The 21,325-nt window shown below is 36.4% G+C and overlaps 1 protein-coding gene across 1 annotated transcript in view; it reads right to left on the reverse strand.

Annotated features, from left to right (window-relative positions):
• Nucleotides 1–21,325, reverse strand: part of LOC150088100 (DNA repair protein RAD50.L-like) — a 191,811-nt gene that overhangs the window by 83,513 nt on the left and 86,973 nt on the right. Inside the window, exon 10 of the mRNA XM_090370018.1 lies at nucleotides 16,481–16,570. Coding sequence (XP_090226144.1) covers nucleotides 16,481–16,570 — 90 coding nt within the window. The remainder of the gene's footprint in view (nucleotides 1–16,480; nucleotides 16,571–21,325) is intronic.

Here is a 21,325-nt window from a genome sequence, read left to right on the forward strand (position 1 = left end):
TCGATATCAAATGGACCAAACTGATTCATCCCCTTCTTCTAATGTTTACATAAAATAGTATTTGCTGTTTTTCTTTGCATCCATTTACAAAGATTTCTCATATTCTTCCTTGACTGGTCTAACCTCTTTTGTGACTTGATTGCAGGCTAGTTTATACCTATCACAGGTTTCTATATCACCCGACAATTTATATATATCCTACGCATTTTTTTCTCTGCCAAGTGTCTTATTAGTTCATCTAACATGCATTTAAGTCTAAGCCATGAATAGCATTTCTTAATTAGTATGAAAAGACTAGTGGCATCATAGATTATAATCATAGTAGCATCTATGATTACAATCATAGATGCTACTAGTTTTTTCATACTAAATCGATCAGATCACCTCACAGGTGCCTAGTCTGCCTCCAGACTTGCATGTAGTATTCAAGGTGTGTCCTCATTATTGCTTTATACAAGAGGGTAATCACTTCCTTATCCCTACTAGCAAAATTCCTGTATATATCACTGACAAGACACCATTGTCCTACTCTGGCAGCCTGTCTGCACTGCTCAGAAAACTTCATATCTGACTGCACAATTAGGCCCAGGTATTTTTCATTCTCCACTACCCTAAGTGTAGTACCGCACAGTTGATAAGTTAAACTGGGATTACTGCTTACATTATGCAGTAATTTGCATTTGTCAATGTTAAACTTCAGTTGGCACTTCTCAGCCCATCTGCTCAACTTTTCCACTTCCTGTTGTAGTAGTGCACTGTCATTACTGTCATTAACGCTGCCAACCTTTGTATCATCTGCAAACCTGGACATTAACCCTGATATACCTTAATCAATATCATTAATAAATATACAAAACAACAATGGGCCCAACACCGAACCCTTGTGGACTCCACTAATAACATTAGTCCACAGAGGAGCATCCATTGATTACCACTCTATTTTCTCCCATTCAACCATCCCTTGATCCATAGGAGCAACTTCCCCTTAATGCCATACTGCTCCAATTTGTACACAGGTAGATTTCTCGCAATCTGCCTTTGCCTCTAACCTCCTTTGTGACTTGATTACAGACTAGCTTATATCTACCATAGGCTTCTGTGTCTCCTGATAATTTATATGCAACCCATGCATTTTTATTCTTTGCCACGAGTCGCATTAGTTCATCTGACATCCATTTAGTAATGGATGGATGTAATGGATGTCAGTAACATAATGTAGTATAATTCATTGAAGGGAGCTGCAGAGTTGCCCAATTTAATTAACAATTCCTGCAGTTCCAACACTGTTAGACGTTGGTTGTACAACAGAGTTGATTTCATTCTGAAACTGAATTTATATTTTTCAGCTACTGTTTTGTTTTTTCGAAATGACAAATTATAGCTCTTCCACATGCAACAACATCAAAAGCTTTTCTAAAATCCAAGTATATGATATTAAAAATTATTTTTTACATTGAGTTCCTTTGTGAGCACATCATAGTATCAATGATATTAAATTTGATCAGTCAAGACTTCCTCTTAAAAAACTCATGCTGTGTCTGAACTATAACTGCAGTCATGTCTTGATGATCCTGCAGTGCTTCTTTAACCAGCAATTCCATTATTTTCCCCATTACAGAAGTTAAACTAATGGGTGTATAATTACTCGTGTTACCCTTTGATCCCACTTTGTGAATTCTAGAGGCATATCTCCAGTCCATGGGAGCTCCTCTGAGTCCAAGGATGCCTTCATAATCATGACTAAGGGCCTGCTTACTTCCTTTGCTGCCTCCTTTAATATAACTGGATATATCCCATCTACCCCAGGTGCCTTACTTATGTTAAAACTTCAACAATACGTAGTGTATTCCCGGGGGCTCACATCTGGTGAGTATGGGCTTGGCACACCCAGGGTCCTGAGCTGGATATCATCATTCTTCTCTTTCTTGGTGATTCCCTTCTACTTTTGACTCTCTCTCTCTCTCTCTCTCTCTCTCTCTCTCTCTCTCTCTCTCTCTCTCTCTCAGGGCTACTCGGGAACTTTTTTTTTTCCCTGGTGCAGCATAAGCCTCAGGCTTCCTTGCATCATATGGATGATAATAATAATAATAATAATAATAATAATAATTTCTCCTCCTCTTTGCTCTCAGCTATTACCAAATCATTTAACTCCCTGTTAGAGTTTGATAAGCTTCTGGTCTCCACTTCCATACAGAATACCTCGTGTGAATGTAGATGAAAAATACTTATTCAGTTTCTCAGCTATTTGAGCAGGATCATCAATAGTCGAACCATTGATAACTAGTGGACCAATCTGATTCATCCCCTTCCTACCAGAGTTTACCTAAGTAAAGAAGTCGTTGCTGTTTTTCTTTGCATCCTTTGTCATACATTTCTCGTAATCTGCCTTCGTTTGTCTAACCTCCTTTGTGACTTGATTACAGACTAGCTTATATCTACCATAGGCTTCTGTGTCTCCTGATAATTTATATGCATCCCATGCATTTTTATTCTCTGCCAGGAGCCTCATTAGTTCATCCGATATCCATTTAGTAATGGATGTCAGTAACAATGTAGTATAAGCCATTGGTAGGAGCTGTAGTATTGCCTGATTTATTTAACAATTCCTGCAGTTCCAACATTGTTAGAGGTTGGTTGTACAGCAAAGTTAATTTTATTCTGAAACTGATTTTATATTTTTCAGCTGCTGTTTTGTTTTTACAAAATGACAGATTATAGTCATAAGTTGCAGAAGATCGAGAGAATGAGTCTGAAAATGCATTTGTTACGTCTTTGGGCAGGGTTATTTCCTGTTCATTCCACATTAGGACTCAAGAGGTGACCTGATGGAAATTTTACACTGGTCTGTCTAATTATCTACAAATTATTCTTGGATTTGTATCTTTGTTGACAGAGGAAGCAAAATGAATCCAAGAGTGTTTTCTGCCTTTCCATCTGATCGAAGCAGGCATGCACCTTCAGTTTCTTATAATTTATGAAATTAGCAGGGTTGGATAATTCTGAAACTGATTCAAGGCTCTGACATGTATAGTATCTTATGTAGGGGCATCTGAATATCAGTTTAACTGATATTCAGATGCACCAGTGATATTGGTACACTGTTATGAATAGAGAACTCTGTAAAAGGGCAGAAATGTGTATGACATTATGTTTATGCAGTGTGAGTGTTGTTCATCTCTTTCTAGCCACTTTGCCACCAGGAAAGTGATCAGCTGGAAAGCTTGCCCAGTGCCCCTCTACACACCACGAGAAGTGGGGCCACAACTAAGCGGAAACCATGACGGACCTCAAGCACTTTTTTTTGCTTGCTCTAAAGGGCAAAATCCCTCACTCACTCGAGGTGGTGCTATACCAATGGGTACTAGCTATAAATCCTGCACCGAGTAGCCCAAACTCAGGTCACCGAGAAAAAATAAAATAAAAAAAATAATAAAAAAATTAAATATAAAAAATTTCAAAAAAATAAAAATGAAACTTTTCTTATAGGAAGTCAAAACCACTACCAGCATCCCATATGTGACTTCCGATGAAGAAAAGTGGAAGAAGCAAAGTTTCGAAAGGCAATAAAATTAGACTTGTTTAAAAGGATTCCTGATTTCGTGATTTCGATAGATTATGCTGGTGAGAGAGAAAAGGGTTTGATAAAACTCATCATAAATAAAACACTTAAATACAATTTTTTCAGAAGTCTCAACCTCACCACAGAAACAAGGATCAGAATCAGAGAGATTAAACTAAGCCAATTCTGCATTTATAGACCCATGCCCCAATAAGAAGGAAACAAGAACACAGATTAGGTGAAAACCATTTCAATGAACTTTGACTGAAGACATGATGTGGTTACAAAGGAACTGGATGCAAAAAATAATTTTGATATCATATATTTGGATTTCAGGAAAACTTTTGACACTGTTGCGCATGGAAGACTATTGTACAAATTGGAGCAGAATGGAATTAAGGGTTAGTTGCTACAATGGATAAAAGGATGGTTGAGTGGGAGAAGACAGAGGGTGGTAATTAATGGGTGCTGCTCTTCATGGACTAATGTTATTAGTGGAGTCCCACAGGGTTCGGTGTTGGGTCCTCTGTTGTTTTGAATATTTATCAATGATATTGATGAAGGTATATCAGGCTTAGTGTCAAAGTTTACAGATGATACAAAGGTTGGCAGGTTGTTAATGACAGTAATGGCAGTGTGCTACTGCAACAGGATCTAGATAATTTGGGCAGATGGGCTAAAAAGTGGCAAGTGAAGTTTAACCTTGACAAATGCAAAGTACTACATATGGGTAGAAGTAACCCCAAAGAAACTTAAGTGGTACTACACTTAAGGTGGTAGAAAACGAAAAAGACCTGGGAGTAATTGTGCAGTCAGATATGAAGTTTTCTGAGCAATGCAGACAGGCTGCCAGGGCAGGTTATGGGGTTTTGTCAATGATATATAGGAATTTTGCTAGCAGGGAAAAGGAGGTGATTGTCCCTCTGTATAAGGCAATGGTCTAGCCATGCCTTGAGTACAGGTCGGGAGGCCTCATTTTAGGAAGGATGTAGATTTGCTTGAGCATGTACAGAGAAGGACAACAAGATTGGTAAGGGGAATGAAGGGATCCTCTTATCAAGAGAGGCTTAAGTTCTGCAAATTGCAGTGGCTGGAGACTAGGCACCTGCGTGGTGATCTGATTGAGGTGTATAAGGCCTTGAATGGGTTGAGCACGCTGAATTCTGATGGGATCCTTCCACTTGTTCAGATTACGAATCTAAGGGGACATAAATTCAAATTAAGAAAAGACAGACATAGAATAGATATTCGGAAATTTGCCTTTAGCCAGCGGGTGGTTAATTGCTGGAACAAACTTCCATCTGTCATCGTGGAAGTTGATAGGTTAAATAAATTTAAGGAGGAACTGGACAGACATTATTTGGAGGGAATGGGGTGATTTTTTTTTTTTTTTTTTTCCGGTTATGCTGCATATGCTCATACATTTGCTTTCTTGCATCACATGCCACTGCTGCTGCTACTACTACACCAATTTTTTTCTCCTTTCAGATCATTAGATCAATCAATTTGAATGACGTCAAAGTTAAGAGGAATATTCTTTTTATTGAAATAGCGAACCCTCAAAAAACTAAGAATAAGTCATGGGGCATGGAACTAGACAATACTTGTAAGGCAGGAGTCCAAACAGTTCTATATCTGATAAAAGTAAAAGAAAACTGTTGTATTGTGCCTAGTTTACTCTTGAAAATGGAAAGTCTGGCTTGAGTAAATCAGGCTGCAGCTGTATATGTGGCAATATTCAATTAATAATAATAGTAGATTTTATTTAAGCTATCAACTTCCACGACAGGTGTGGTGAGATCCCAATAATGGATGATGTCCATTAAAGTTACCCAGCAGATAGAAATGAGTTGGAAGTTTTAAAATGACACTATATAGTTCAGCCAGTGAGCACAGCTGACTCAGTGCGATATTTGTAGATACTAGACTGAGGGTTATTCTAATGCCAAACTGTACAGCAACTGCTTCTAAGGATTGGCGCACTATGGTCATAGTTGCCGATGCACCCAATAAATCCTGAAACAAACAAACAAGCTTCTAAGGTAGTGTTTAGTGGTATATGCCTGGAGGGGGTTTTGGCTACTCCAATATGTGAAATAATATGGGCAGTGGACCAATCTTTCCTGTAGAATGTGTGCGGCTTTTGCATGAGAGGAATATCTGTGGTGAGAAGTTCATTTCTTGTATAATCAGTATAGCCTACTGGGCTATACTGATTAATCAAGTCACATATGTCATCAATATTTCTAGGCAAACCTTAGTTCCACTGTAAGAGTTGATCCATTACTTGGTTTTAGAACTAGAGTTTGATTCTGACTATTTTTAGATGCATTCTGGTTATGTTTATTGAATTTTGCACAGTCCTTTTTTGGTGAAATGGGATGTTGAGCTCATATCCTCTCCTCGTGAATTTCTAAACTGGTTTCATGGAAACTGATCACAACATCAACTCCATGTCTGTAGAGGATTGCAAAATCATTTTTGGCGATCCTTCCTTCAGTTTTGCAATCTCTGCAGGGATGGAAGTAGTGCTTGAGGGTAGCATAACCAGGATGTTACTGGCTTGATTGCTGACATGTTCTTTAAGAGAATTATATGAATTCAATAAGACAGTCCAAGCCCAATCTGCAAGAGATCTGCTTGGAGGTATAGACACTGCTGTCTGTGTCTTTGTTGACTGATATTTCTTGACTGTATATGAACGCTTCTGTTCACTCTGTAAAATTTGTTTCCTTGCTTCCTGGTAGGCTACTTTGTGTTTTCTCTTATATTTCTGGATTTTCTTTCCAGTTTTCCAAAGCTCACAATCTTTTGAATAAACTGAATGACTACCTTCACAGTTTGTCATCCAATCGGAGTTTATGATTTACAGTCTGTTTGTGCATTCCTTAGATTCATGTTTGGGTCACACCCTGGCGCTTCCGTAGCCAGAACAGCAGTGTGTAGCACACTGCTTCTTGATTAGACTGGGGTTCGAGCCTGTGACCACCAAACACGGAGGATGCGGAAAGGTCAGGGAATGACCACTGCATATATCCGGAGCAATATGGCCTTATTTGCTAATGCTCCTAAAAAAAATAAAAATAAATAAAAAAACCGAGTCCCCTCTATGAAATATTTGAGCATGGCCATATTTTTGCACCTGAAATACCTGATAGGATTTGGAATGTTGTTGGTAAGACTGGAGTAGAAAAATTAAGAATTAAATTGCATGTAGGTACGAGTTCACTATCTTTTCTGACTTTAATTCTTCTTGCTTGCAATTAATGAACCAGTTCTTTGTCTGACACATTTAGTAAGTCCCATTCAGACGGGCCACCTTTTGATGAGTTTACAGTGACATGAGGTACAACGTTTTACAGGAATACCTACAGTTTGTGAATCTCAACAAAGATTCTGAGTGTCTGTATATTTGTGACTCCTTTAAGAAAATCTCTGGAACAGAATCTTTTCACCATTTTAGGTGACCAACGTTTTCAAGACATTTCTATAAAAAAATGGAGAGAGAGAGAGAGAGAGAGAGAGAGAGAGAGAGAGAGAGCTTACAGATTGGCTGGTGAAGAATGAGAAAAGAGTGGAGATTCCTTTCAAAATACTTCAGTTCTATGTTGTGTTGGATGTGATGTGATGTGGTCATGGGCATTTTCAAAGTTAGAGCCTGAAGGTTCAAGTGATGGAAACTTTCGGGATCCATTCTGGTGACACTGGGAGAGTGGCTTTCTTTTCCTAGGTTTCTGGTCCTGCAACATGGAGGAAAGAGTGGTGCCACCGGTGACCAAGTGATACAGAACCGTTAGTGGTCAGTGCATAAAGCTAGTTATATATATATATATATATATACATACATACATACACAGTGGAACTTTTCTATTACGAACTTCTATTTAACGAATTTCTCTATATTACGAATTTTTTCGCAAAATATTGCACCTTGAAACGAAATTACATGTAAAATTAACCCCATATAACGAAGTGTTAGTCTCTCTATAACAAATTTTTAAAAAAATTAGTAAAAGCATTTTTGAAGCTTTTCAAGCATTTACTGCCTCCTTCCCTCCGAAATTTGGCATTAGCATCTGGAATTAAATAATCATTCTTTTAGTGAACACTTGTGGCTATTGATGCCCGTAGGAGGGGCTTCGTTTCATTTTTGTCACAGTTATTACACCAAATGGGTTTTCTTAAAAGTGGTCGTAAACTTTACAATAAATAGGGTAGATTTGTAAATTGATGTTGGCTCAGGGGAAAACGAAATTCGCTGCGGTAATCCTTTAGCATACTGCGGCGGCAATACATAGAATGCTACCATAGTCGGTTTTTAGTAACGCCTATTGAGTGACATTCGCTTCTCACCTCAACTGTACCACGTGACATTCGCTTCTCACCTCAACTGTACCACGTGACCTTCATGTCAATCATTATATGATATGTCCTTTCTCGTCTAACTGGACTCCCAGTAGATGGTTTTCATGAAATTTTTTTTTTTTTTTTTTTTTGATTTTGTTCGTCATCAATCACATAGGCTATATGCTCTTGTTTTTTTGTTTTTTTTTCTGAAAAGTAACATAAAGCACACGATAATCATAAATTTTCTTTTGTATATATATGAATGAAAGAGGAATAAAAGAAATTCACAAAGTCGTATATTTCTTCAAAGTGAGTGATACTGTTGAATCGGCAAGCGAACGTCATTGAGTAGGCGGTACAGTACTAACAATTCACTATATGGCCAGCGCAGTGAAGTTTGCGGCGTATGTATCGGCAAGAGCTGCAGTCCAGTAATTTTTACAATTGCGAAAACAATGTTGAAGAGAAAGTGTTTAAGTATTAATGATAAAGCAAAGATTGTTATGATATTGACCAGGGTTTTAAGAAAAAAGATGTTGCGGAGAAATATGGCCTATCTGCAAGCAGTTTATCTACGAATTTAAAAAAATCGAGAATCAATTTTAAATGCAATTGAAGGAGGAGCAGACAAGAAGCAAATTAAGTTGTGTATATACGAAGATGTTGATAAAGCTGTTCTAAAATGGGTGCAAATGATACGTGAAAAGAATATCCCAATATCGGGCCTAATAATTAAGCAACAAGCTCTGAAATTTGCACAGTCTCTTGGACATACAGAATTTAATGCGAGCACTGGGTGGTTAGATAAATTTAAGAAGCACCACAGAATTGTGAAAAAGGTTATTTGTGGAGAAAGTGTTAATGTAAGCGAAGAAGATTGCAACAGTTGGAGGAACAAAACCTTAAAGAAGATTTTGGAAGAATATGAGCGTAAGGATGTTTTTAATGCTGACGAAATGGATTTATTCTTTAAATGTTTACTGAATAGAACGCTTGCTTTTAAGGATGATAAATGTTTTGGCAGAAAACAAAGCAAAGAAAGAATCACTGTGCTAGTTGGAGCGAATATGACAGGAAGTGAAAAATTAAGACTTTTAGTCATCGGAATATCAAAAAACCCAAGATGTTTTAGAGGCACAAAATCTTTGGAAGTTGGCTACACCTTTTAATAAAAAAGCATGGATGACAAGTGATATTTTTGAAGAATGGATATTAAAACTAGACAAGCATATAACAAAAGAAAAAAAGAAAATTGTGTTGGTAACTGACAACTGTCCGGCACATCCTGCCAAACTTAAAAGTGCGAAGTTGTTTTTACCACCAAACGTAACGTCAAAACTCCAGCCAATGGACCAAGGCATTATTAAAAATTTAAAATTTCATTATCGAAAGAGAATAATAATGAAGATTGTCAATGCATTATCAGAAAATAGAAACTTGGAGGTTAAAATTAATCTTAGAGATTGCATCTCTGAACTGGCAAAAGTTTGGACAAATGATGTCACTGAATACACTATTCAAAATTGTTTTCCGAAAGCAGGATTTGCATTGAATACAGAAGTCGAACAATGACTGGACGAACAAGATGAACTGCCCCTTTCACAACTGAAAAACTTTTGGACATTATTAGAATCGTCTGGAAACATCGAAAATAAAATAACACTGGATAGTTATGTTTATGTAGATCACAGCAGAACATCCAAATGAAGATGAAATACTGCTGAACAGGGTTAGACGCGACCATGATCACGAAGAAATTAATGATGATGCTGAAGACATCAGAACAACCCGTAGAAAAGCCAACTTGCGAAGAAATGATTCACGCTTTTAAAATTGTTTGTATGGGTCTAGTTTTGTGAAAATGTTCCTGATAACGTTTTTAATGCTCTGAATAAATGTGAGGTTTTCTTTGAGAATCAGACAATTTTTTAGTTGTACTGTGCAAACAAAAATTACAGATTTTTTTTAATTTGTGATACTTACCGGCGAAAATGTAAAAACGTAATTTAAATAAGGATGTTTTTGAAATAAAATACGTTAAAAATAAATTAGATAGTATGAATCAGAGCTGTAATACTCAATATGTTCTACGTTGATAATAATATTAGTAAATAAATAAGAGGAGTATACCTCAATATAGTACGTGGAACACTTCCGTATGATACCCTCCAGAAATTAAAACGGAAAAAACGAAAAAATCGACAACTTACCGGTACATTAAAGTAAAATATAAATAATTAAATAATTAAAGTAAAATATAAATAATTAAATAATCAATTTAACACAATTCAAAACCAATTAAAATTCAAATTAACGCAATTAAAAGAATCTAACGAAAATATTCAAAACGATTTTCCTTCCTGAAGCTGACAATGCTTTTCGACCGACTGTCGTGATCACAGGAATGAAAATTACCGAATCAGGCTAAACCTGCAACTTAAATAGTGATTATATGTCTTCGCGCATGCGCGTAAAAGTCCACGCATCGGAGATCAAATATGGCCGCCGAACATTAACAGAATTCTCGTGTAATTTAATTTCAACGGTTTCTGCAATTAATAGTCGCGTATAATTACGTTGAACGTTAAGTATTTTGGCCTCGTTAAATAAAAAAAGTATGTTTTTCGTTAATGGCATGAAAGGCTAATTCTGACGCTGCTGAACGAGAAGCACGAACTGAGGCTTCGTGTTGATTTACACGAATATTAAGAGAAAACCGCGTCGAACCCTGGTAAGACGAGTCGCAATCACCGCAAGAAATGTTGTATACTAGATCATTAATTTGTGTTGCGAACGCGGAAAGAACCGAGCGATTGTTCAGTATAGTGTGTAACTTCCGTATAGGCCTAGCTATAATTTTAAATTCGGTATCTTTAAAGAATCTGTTAAGCTGTTTGTGCCACTGTTCAACATATGGGACAGAAATAAAGTATTTTTTGATATTACTATTGTTGATTGGTGTAGTATTTTTTATCCTATCCTTAGCTTGTACCCTAATTCGATTTATTGTGTTAATGGGATAACCCCTGTTCAAGAATCTGCTAGTTAATATTTGTATTTCTGAGTCCAAAGCAGAATCCGTCGTTGAATATTTATAGGCATTTAGAAATTGATTAAAGATAATCGATCTTTTGTAGGTGAACGGGTGGTAGCTATTATAATGTAGAAGCATACCGGTGTTTGTGGGTTTTCGATAGATGCTAAATTGTATTTTGTTCGAGTCCCGGGTAAGCGTGAAATTTAGAAAGTTTAATGACTTAGTATCCGTGTCTTCCCTTTCCAATGTAAATTTGAGTCTAGAATGAATATTATTAAACGAATGTAAATAGATAAAACGAATGTAAATAGATAGACGAATGTAATAGATAAACATGATTATATTAATAAGTTAGATTCAGTTGTGTCTGATACCTCCACTTAGCGTGAAGCGGACCCGGCACTGTTTACCAATTTGGTAAATCAATACAATAAAACGTTAACCACATATCGTAAAAACGACTACATTACTATGGTTCAGTTGAAGGAATCGAAGTCCACAACATACAATATTCCTGCACTTTTTGGTCAGGTAAAATTACACAAGCCTGGATTTCCGATTCGACCTATTGTTTCCTACAGGAACTCGGCATTTTCAGCCTTAGCCACACATGTATATAACATTATAAAACCTTTTAGACAGGTTATACAATTTGGGATTAAGAATTACGATACATTATTTAATAATCTTAAAGACTGTAGACTCGGCGACAATGACAATTTATTCTCATTAGATGTTACCTCATTATATACGAATGTAAACGTTGAATACACATTAGATATTATTTGGGATATGTTAAATAAAAACTCGACACCGATTAATTATACGAAGCTGCCCATTAAGGAAATTTTTCACTTAATTAAACTATTAGTTGAGGCTAACTACATCACCTTTCGAGACAAGGTGTACAAACAAATTTTTGGATTACCAATGGGTTTGAGCCTGAGTGGCTTAATGTCAGAGATCTATCTCTCAACGATTGAGCAGATACATTTGACACCTTTTCGTCCCCGTATCACATACTATGGGAGGTATTTAGACGATGTTCTAGTTATTACTGATAGTAGTACTATCCAAGACATTTTACATTCGTTTAATAATATTCATTCTAGACTCAAATTTACATTGGAAAGGGAAGATACGGATACTAAGTCATTAAACTTTCTAAATTTCACGCTTACCCGGGACTCGAACAAAATACAATTTAGCATCTATCGAAAACCCACAAACACCGGTATGCTTCTACATTATAATAGCTACCACCCGTTCACCTACAAAAGATCGATTATCTTTAATCAATTTCTAAATGCCTATAAATATTCAACGACGGATTCTGCTCTGGACTCAGAAATACAAATATTAACTAGCAGATTCTTGAACAGGGGTTATCCCATTAACACAATAAATCGAATTAGAGTACAAGCTAAGGATAGGATAAAAAATACTACACCAATCAACAATAGTAATATCAAAAAATACTTTATTTCTGTCCCATATGTTGAACAGTGGCACAAACAGCTTAACAGATTCTTTAAAGATACCGAATTTAAAATTATAGCTAGGCCTATACGGAAGTTACACACTATACTGAACAATCGCTCGGTTCTTTCCGCGTTCGCAACACAAATTAATGATCTAGTATACAACATTTCTTGCAGTGATTGCGACTCGTCTTACCAGGGTTCGACGCGGTTTTCTCTTAATATTCGTGTAAATCAACATGAAGCCTCAGTTCGTGCTTCTCGTTCAGCAGCGTCAGAATTAGCCTTTCATGCCATTAACGAAAAACATACTTTTTTATTTAACGAGGCCAAAATACTTAACGTTCAACGTAATTATACGCGACTATTAATTGCAGAAACCGTTGAAATTAAATTACACGAGAATTCTGTTAATGTTCGGCGGCCATATTTGATCTCCGATGCGTGGACTTTTACGCGCATGCGCGAAGACATATAATCACTATTTAAGTTGCAGGTTTAGCCTGATTCGGTAATTTTCATTCCTGTGATCACGACAGTTGGTCGAAAAGCATTGTCAGCTTCAGGAAGGAAAATCGTTTTGAATATTTTCGTTAGATTCTTTTAATTGCGTTAATTTGAATTTTAATTGTTTTGAATTGATTTTGAATTGTGTTAAATTGATTATTTAATTATTTATATTTTACTTTAATTATTTAATTATTTATATTTTACTTTAATTATTTAATTATTTATATTTTACTTTAATGTACCGGTAAGTTGTCGATTTTTTCGTTTTTTCCGTTTTAATTTCTGGAGGGTATCATACGGAAGTGTTCCACGTACTATATTGAGGTATACTCCTCTTATTTATTTACTAATGTTAAAAATAAATGTAGATTCGTTTTCATTTTCTAATTAGATAACAATTTCAAATAAAAAAGATATTCTCTGTATAACGAAATTTCTCTATAACAAATTTTTTCGCCAGCTTTATTGAATTCGTTATAGGGAAGTTCGACTGTATATATATAGAAGAAAGGTATCTTTCCTTCCCTTTAAATAGGCTAACTTCTTTACTTTAGAAAGCACAAATTAAAAGGCTTTAACACTTTCGGCAATAGACAGCTTTGTGAGAGAAAAATGCTTTGAGGTCACTTTGAAAATTTCTCTGATTGCCCGTTTGGCACTTGAGGCCCCATCCATAGAATATATACAAATAATCTCATGGTCCTGTTATTATCATGCAACATTCATGAATACAGCTAGTCATCTTTGGTTTTCTTCAAAACAAGTACAGAAATAGATTGAACGTTAAATCAAATTTGAATGAAAAATTGACTTCCTTTTCTCCTGATAAAGTTGCTAAGTAATGTTAAACAACATCATCCTTCAGATTAATTCTCTTCTTAGTTATTTAAAAACTAGGAAAACACACACATAATAAATGACTTTATATTATAAGATTAAGTAAAAGTGAAAATTTATTCAATTCTTTCAGCCACAAAGGGTACTGGGGGGGGGGAAGAGAGAGAGAGAGAGAGAGCTATATAAACAAGCTATATAAAGTTTTGGGAAATCCTAATATAAAGCAATGGTTAGGCCATATCTTGAATATTGTGTTGAGGCTTGGACACCCCCATTTTAAAAAAGATGTGGACCTGATGGAAAGAATCCACAGTAGGGTAACAAGACTGGTTAAGGGTGCAAAAGAGTATTCTTATCAAAATTGAAGGCTTGAAAAGTTTGAATAAACTAAATTTCAAGGGAATTCTTTCCTTGATAACACGACATGCACAAGGTGATGTAACATTGATAAAAATAAATGAAAACATAATTGAAAATTCACCAAGGCTGTTGGAATAAACTCCCACCTACACCTACTTTTTCAGAGGTTACAAGTTATTGAAATTTAAAGAGTGTTTGATAGATACTTGAAAGAAGTAAGTACGGGTAGTTCCCAACTTCATGAATTAATTCATTCCTCGCGTGCACTCGTAAAGCAGGAATTTTTTTCCCATAGACATAATGTTAAAATCAGGGATATGTTCTCAACAATGAAATTAGTTAGATAATTAGTTTATGCTTAAACAATGACTGATTTATACAAAGAAATAAAAACACAGCTTGTAAAATCAAGCAAATTATATTAATAAAGAAATTATTTCTGACTTACAAATGTTAAAGAATGTTTATTCTTCATCATCATCGACTAAATGCACACTTGTTGATCGCTGCTCATTGTTGGCCTGTTGTCTCAACGCTCGTTGTTGGTTTGTTGGAGGCACAAGGAGGAGCCTTCTTCAGAAATGCATCAAGAGGCATTTGTTTCCAAGACAGTCTTCTCTTTTCTTTAAAAATTTCACGATACCATGCATAAGCATTTTTTTTTTAAATTGGTAGCAATTTTCCTAGTACATTCCAAATTTGAATCATGTGAATCGAAAATCTCAATTGCTTTTTCTATGTGTTGAAAAGCTTTGTTTAGCCCCTTGAGAGTGAAGGAACGAACAAGAGTTTCAGCTGTTAAATCTTGTTCTTCCTCAGCTTCTTCACATTTTGCTATTTCAAGGAGGTCTTCATTTGTGAGCTCTCTATTGTGTGTTTGTTACAGATTAGTGACATCGGCTGAAGAAACATCAAGCTGCAATTGGTTAGCAATCTGCTTCTGTTTCATTTTGTATGATCTCTGCTGGTTCTTGAAATCCTTCAAAATTATCAATAAACTGAGGATGCAGTTTATTCCAAACACCCTTCAAGTTCTTCTCTGTAATTATGTTCCAAGTTCGTTGTATTATTTTAATTGTATCTAAAATATGGAATTCTTTCCAAAATTTTTTAACAGTTGGACCTCCCTCCTTATCAGTTGCATTAATTAGCATGTCAAATGTCTTTCGAAGATAATGCGCTTTAAACATTTAAATAATGCTCTGGTTCACTGGCTGCAAAAGTGGAGTCGCATTTGGCGGCAAAAAATTTATTTTGATATTAGGGCAATATTGCAGAAATGGTGGGTGGCCAGGTGCATTATCTAAAATCAGAATTACCCAAAAAGGAATATTTTTATCTTCACAATATTGTTTTACTTCAGGCACAAAGTGATGCAAAAACCAATGTTGGAATAAAGGAATGAAGAGAAAATTCTAAAAATTTATTTATGTTTTTTATATGATTGAAGATTTCAGTGAAGGGGAAACATATTTCACCACATTAACGTAAAAACACACACAATTCCAGCTATCGGTATTTTCGCAAATGCAATAACATCAAGTTTACTACCCGTTTATAATTGATTGCACTAACAGCCAAATAAACCAAAAAGCAAAAATTGTTTTTATGGTGGTGACATCCAGAAATGTGTTTTAGAAAAATATCACAAAGGAGTTCAAAATTGATTCTTATACTGGAACATATGATAATGATGAAAGTGTAGTGCATTTTAATGATTTGAATTGGTAACTAATGCAATTTTCATTAAAAAAAAAAAAAAAATCACCTTTTAGTGAGGTACATAGCTTAGTTATATAGCAAAAATTTCAACTTCCAAGGTGCTGGAATGAATAACCAAAAACCAATGTGTTATAGGGTTCACATTACGATATTTTCAAGATATGATGATGCCTCTGGAATGAATTAATATTGTAAGCAGAGGTACACTGTATTGTATAGCTATGAGTGTGGTTTGAAATGTGGTATTTATGAATGTTTAACATTCATTTTTTTGCAATTAATGTTCATATTTTTGATTTTGTTGATACTTGAGGGAAAAAAACTCGTACACTTGGGAACTCATAAAGGGAAAATTCGTTAAGTAGGAACTGCCTGTAAATGAAGGAGGGAAAGCGATATGGTTTAATTTATTATATTTTTTGGGCTCCCCTGCATCATTTTGCTGAAGCTAATAAATATGGTATTTGAAACTTAGATTTTGCTAACATGAATACAAAGAAATTCAAATGAAAAAAAATAATAATAATAAATTATAATAATAAAATAATAATTCTTATATGTAGGATTTCTTACATATTGGAATGGATAACACTAGATAATGACAAAGTAATATCAAAATTCAATTACCTGTACTGGTTTCAATTCTTCATCAATTTTTCTTATTTTATCATTACAGGAACTAATTCGAACATGAATATTTTTGGCTTCTGTGGAAAGCTAGAAATAAAAGAAGAATAAAAATTAGTTTTTATTAATAAAATATTTGGCCTTATCAAAATTAAGAAAGACAGAAAGACCTCTCTCTCTCTTTCTCATGTTTAGTGGCCATCGGAGTTATCTACTGTTGAGGAAATGCAATCACTTATAATTCAGAGTAAACAATATTCATGTTTCCATGAGTGGCTTTGGTACTGCACTCCTTTTAAATGACACCCCATCCACAAAAGAGTAACCTACCATTTATTCAACAGTAATCTACCATTTATTGAACTGCTATAATGACTTTTGCAAAGCTTTAGTGGTCTGTCATCAGATAGCTAGTTATAGGTCTCTCAATACTGTGGAGCAGTGACTTTTCAGTATAAGCATTAGAGGCACATGATGCAAGAAAGCAAGCTTATACAGCATCAGCAAAAAAAAAAAAAAGTCCCATTTCTCTGATCCATTCATTCCAAATGTTTGTCTAGTTCTGCCTTAAATTTATTTAAGCTGTCAACTTCCACAACAGATGGACGTTTGTTCCAACAATCAACTACCTGCTGGCTAAAGGGAAACTTCCACAGATTTTTTCTACAAATGTCTTTCCTCAATTTGAATCTATGCCCCCTCCAGGTTCTTAATCTGAGTAAGCGGAAGTATCCCATCAGCATCGAGCCTGTTCAAACCATTCAAGACCTTGTACACCTCAATCAGATCACCTCTCAGGTGCCTAGTCTCTAGATGCTGCAACTTACAGAATTTAAGCCTCCCCTGGTAAGAGAACCCCTTTGTTCCTTTCATCAATCTCGTTGCCCGTCTCTGTACTAGTTCTAGCAATTCTACATCCTTCCTAGCAGAGAAATACCATCAGGACCCGCAGCTTTCTTAGCATCAAAATTCATCAAAATCCTTTTAAACTTACTTTTGACGGAAGACCACAGGAGATATTGAATGGAACATTTTGGGAATGGAGGGAGGTGTTTTACCAAGATCATTAATACATGAGTTGGAAGAAAAATGGGATGCTAGCAGGTCAGCTTTATCCTTGGCTTAAGTGACAATAGAACAATCATCTGGTTTTGACAGAGGTGGGAGTAGAGATGGGCAAAAGTTGTGGTCAATAGCTTTGGCAAGAGACCAGAATGCTTGGTTACTATTAGGGAAAGAAGCAAGTTTTCTACTCTTAGCCTGTTCAAAATCTAGTTTGGACTGATTAATAACTGCTTTACAATTGTTGCGAGCTTTGGCGAAGGCATAAAACGAAACTGAAGAATTGGAAACAAGCCAATTACGATATGCAACATTCTTCTCTTAAACAGCCTTAGAACATTTATTGAACTGATTAAGGGCAAAATTTTAATGTTGGGTGTGGAATAAAGGATTCCATACCAACAAGAATAATTTCACTGACACGATCTGAGGAAACAGTGACATCAGAAGTTTTGACACAATAATCCGAACAAGGAAAAGAAGAAAATAAATCTCTCAGCTCATCCCATTTTGCATTCTTGTAATGTCAAACAACACAAGGTTGGGAATAGCAATGAGATAAAGGCTCCATTGGAGAAGAGATCAAGTTGTGATCTGAAGTGCCTAAAGGACTACTCACTTCGACCGTGTACTTAGAAGGGTTGTTTGTGAGAAAAAGATCAAGTGTATTGGCTGTATGATTAGGATCATCCGGTATTCTGGTACGTAAATTAACAATCTGTGTGAGGTCATTAGTAATTGCAAAAGACTCAGCATCTCAAACAGCTGGGTCTGTGTGACTAGAGAATGGAAGCCAGCTGGAGTTATGAACATTAAAATCACCAAGGAAAATTACCTCACTGTTAGGAAAATTGGACTGGAGAAAGTCAAGTTGCAAAGAGAGGAAATCAAAGAGCTCCAAGTGATTAGTGGAGTTGGGAGAATGGTAGAGACAACAGATGAATTTGACACAATGAGGTAGAGAGAGATTTTAACCCAAATAAGATACAAAAGATGATATTCCAAATTACCAAGTCTCTGACATCTAATGTCGGAACGGACATCTGCACAAGTACTGCCTTTGAGGTGAAAGGAATCATACAGTAAATAATAGAAACAAATAATGGAAAGAATAGAAACAGGTGCATGTATACATGCGTATACACCAATGCTAGGAGTTTAGTAAATAAATTTGATGAATTTGAGGTATTGCTCAAAACATCAAAGGCACATATTGTTGGGATATCAGAGACGTGGTGTCACACAGATATAAGGAATGCAGAACTGAATTTGGGGAGTACAACGTCTACAGAAAGGATAGACAGGATAGGAAGGGAGGAGGGATTATGCTGTTAGTTAAGAAACACATAAAATCCAAAGAAGTCAAGCCAGTCGACATCGCTAGACAGTGCAGTGTCGAGTCAGTTTGGTGTGACATAAGCATTGGGAGATCAAAATTGAGAGTAGGAGTGTGCTATAGGCCTAATGACTCTGATGAGTATAATAAGAAACTGTACAGGGAAATAGAGTGGGCCAGTAAATCAGAGAGTCTTATAATGGGGGATTTTAATTTCACAGATATTGACTAGAATTTGGGGGCTGGTCACTCACACACTAGCAAGGCTTTTGGGGATTTATTGGATGATTGTTTTCTACATCAGCAAATCAAGAGTAATACTCTTGATCTGATTATCAGTAGTGATCCTTCATGCATTAAGAATCTGCAGATAAATGAACCACTAGGTGGCAGTGATCACAGTGCGCTGAAGTGGGATTTACTCAGAGGTAACTACCATAAGGGATAAATGGAAGGGCTATTGCTTTCGTAAAGGCGACTACGATGGACTGAGTCAGCATTTAAATTCTATACAGTGGGACCAAACTGATGATGTTACCAAAAGCAAATTAAAAATGGGAAGCATTCAAAGAACTTATCTTGGAAGCTACTAGGCTTTACATACCAACTAAGAAATATTGTTCAAGGTTTACGCCTAAATAGATGTCAAATGAACTAATGAGACATATGGCAGAGAAGAAAAATGCATGGGATACATACAAATTAGCATGTGACACAGAAGCCTATGATAGATACAAGTTGATCTGTAACCAAGTTACAAAGGAAGTTAGGCAGGCGAAGGCAGATTACGAGAAATCTTTGGCAAGGGATGCAAAGAAAAACAGCAAAGAGTTCTTTACTTAACTCTAGAAGGAAGGGGATGAATCAGATTGGTCCACTTGATATCGATGGGTCAACTGTTGATGATCCTGTTCAGGTAGCTAACAAACTAAATGAATATTTTGCATTGACATTCACACATAAGGAGTTATTCAGCGAGGGGAATGCCAGAGATGTATTCAACTGTGGCAGTAAGCTAGAGAATCTTGTAATAACTGAAAGTAAAGTGGAGGAGAAATTGTTGAAGATAAACAAAAGAAAGGCACCTGGGGTGGATGGGATCTATCCAGTTATATTAAAGGAGGTAGCAGAGGAAGTAAGCAAACCCTTAGCCATAATTATGAGAGCTTCCTTGGAATCAGGGGAAGTATCCACAGACTGGAGATGTGCAAATGTGACCCCAATTCACAAAGGAGGATCAAAGGCTGACACAAGTAATTATAGACCTGTGAGTTTAACTTCTGTTCCAGGAAAATTAATGGAGGCACTGGTTAAAGAAGCACTGCAGGATCATCTAGACAAGAATTCAGTTATGGCTCAGACACAGCATGGTTTTGTTAAAGGGGAAGTCTTGCCTGACCAATTTGATTGGATACTATTATGCAGTTACAAAGGAAATGGATGCAGGGAATAACTTTGATATTATATACTTGGATCTTAGAAAGGCTTTTGATACTGTTGCACATGGAAGACTGCTGCACAAATTAGAGCAGTGTGGCATTGGAGGCAAATTGCTGCTATGGATAAAGGGGTGGTTGAGGGGGAGAAGACAGAGAGTGGTAATCAATGGACACTGCTCATTGTGGACTAATGTTATTAGTGGAGTCCCTCAGGGTTCAGTGTTGGGTCCATTATTGTTTTCTGTATTTATAAATGATATTGACGATGGTTTATCAAGCTTAATGTCTAAGTTTGCAGACGATACGAAAGTTAGCAGGGTTGTCAAGGACAGTACTGACACTATGCTGCTGCAACAGGATCTGGAAAGGTTGAGCAGATGGGCTGAGAGGTGGCAAATGAAGTTTAACATTGACAAATGCAAAGTACTACATATGGGAAACAGCAACCCCAGAGCAATGTATCACCTCTGTGGTACTACACTGACAGTGGTAGAGAATGAAAGGGACCTGGGGGTGGTTGTGCAGGCAGAAAAGAAGTTCTCTGAGCAGTGCAGATGGGCTGCAAGAGTAGCTCATGGTGTATTGTCAATGATATATAGGAATTTTTCTAGCAGGGATAAGGAGGTGATTATTCCCTTGTATAAGGCAATGGTCAGGCCACACCTAGAGTACTGTATACAGGTCTGGAGGCCTCATTTCGAGAAGGATGTAGAGCTGCTGGAACGAGTACAGAGAAGGGCAACAAGATTAGTGAATGGAACAAAGGGGTGCTCTTACGAAGAAAGGCTTAAGTTTTGCAAATTACAGTGTCTGGAGACTAGGCACCAGCGAGGTGATCTGATAGAGGTGTATAAAGCCTTGAATGGTTTGAGCATGCTCAATGCTGATGGGATTCTTCCTCTTGCTCAGAATAATCACCTGAGAGGGCATAAATTCAAATTGAGGAAAGACAGATGTAGGATAGACGTGCGGAAATTTGCCTTTAGCCAGTGGGTGGTTGATTGGTGG

This window comes from Mastigoproctus giganteus, chromosome 3 (genome assembly GCF_048544385.1).
Source record: "Mastigoproctus giganteus isolate SK-2022 chromosome 3, ASM4854438v1, whole genome shotgun sequence".
Lineage (NCBI taxonomy): Eukaryota > Metazoa > Arthropoda > Arachnida > Uropygi > Thelyphonidae > Mastigoproctus > Mastigoproctus giganteus.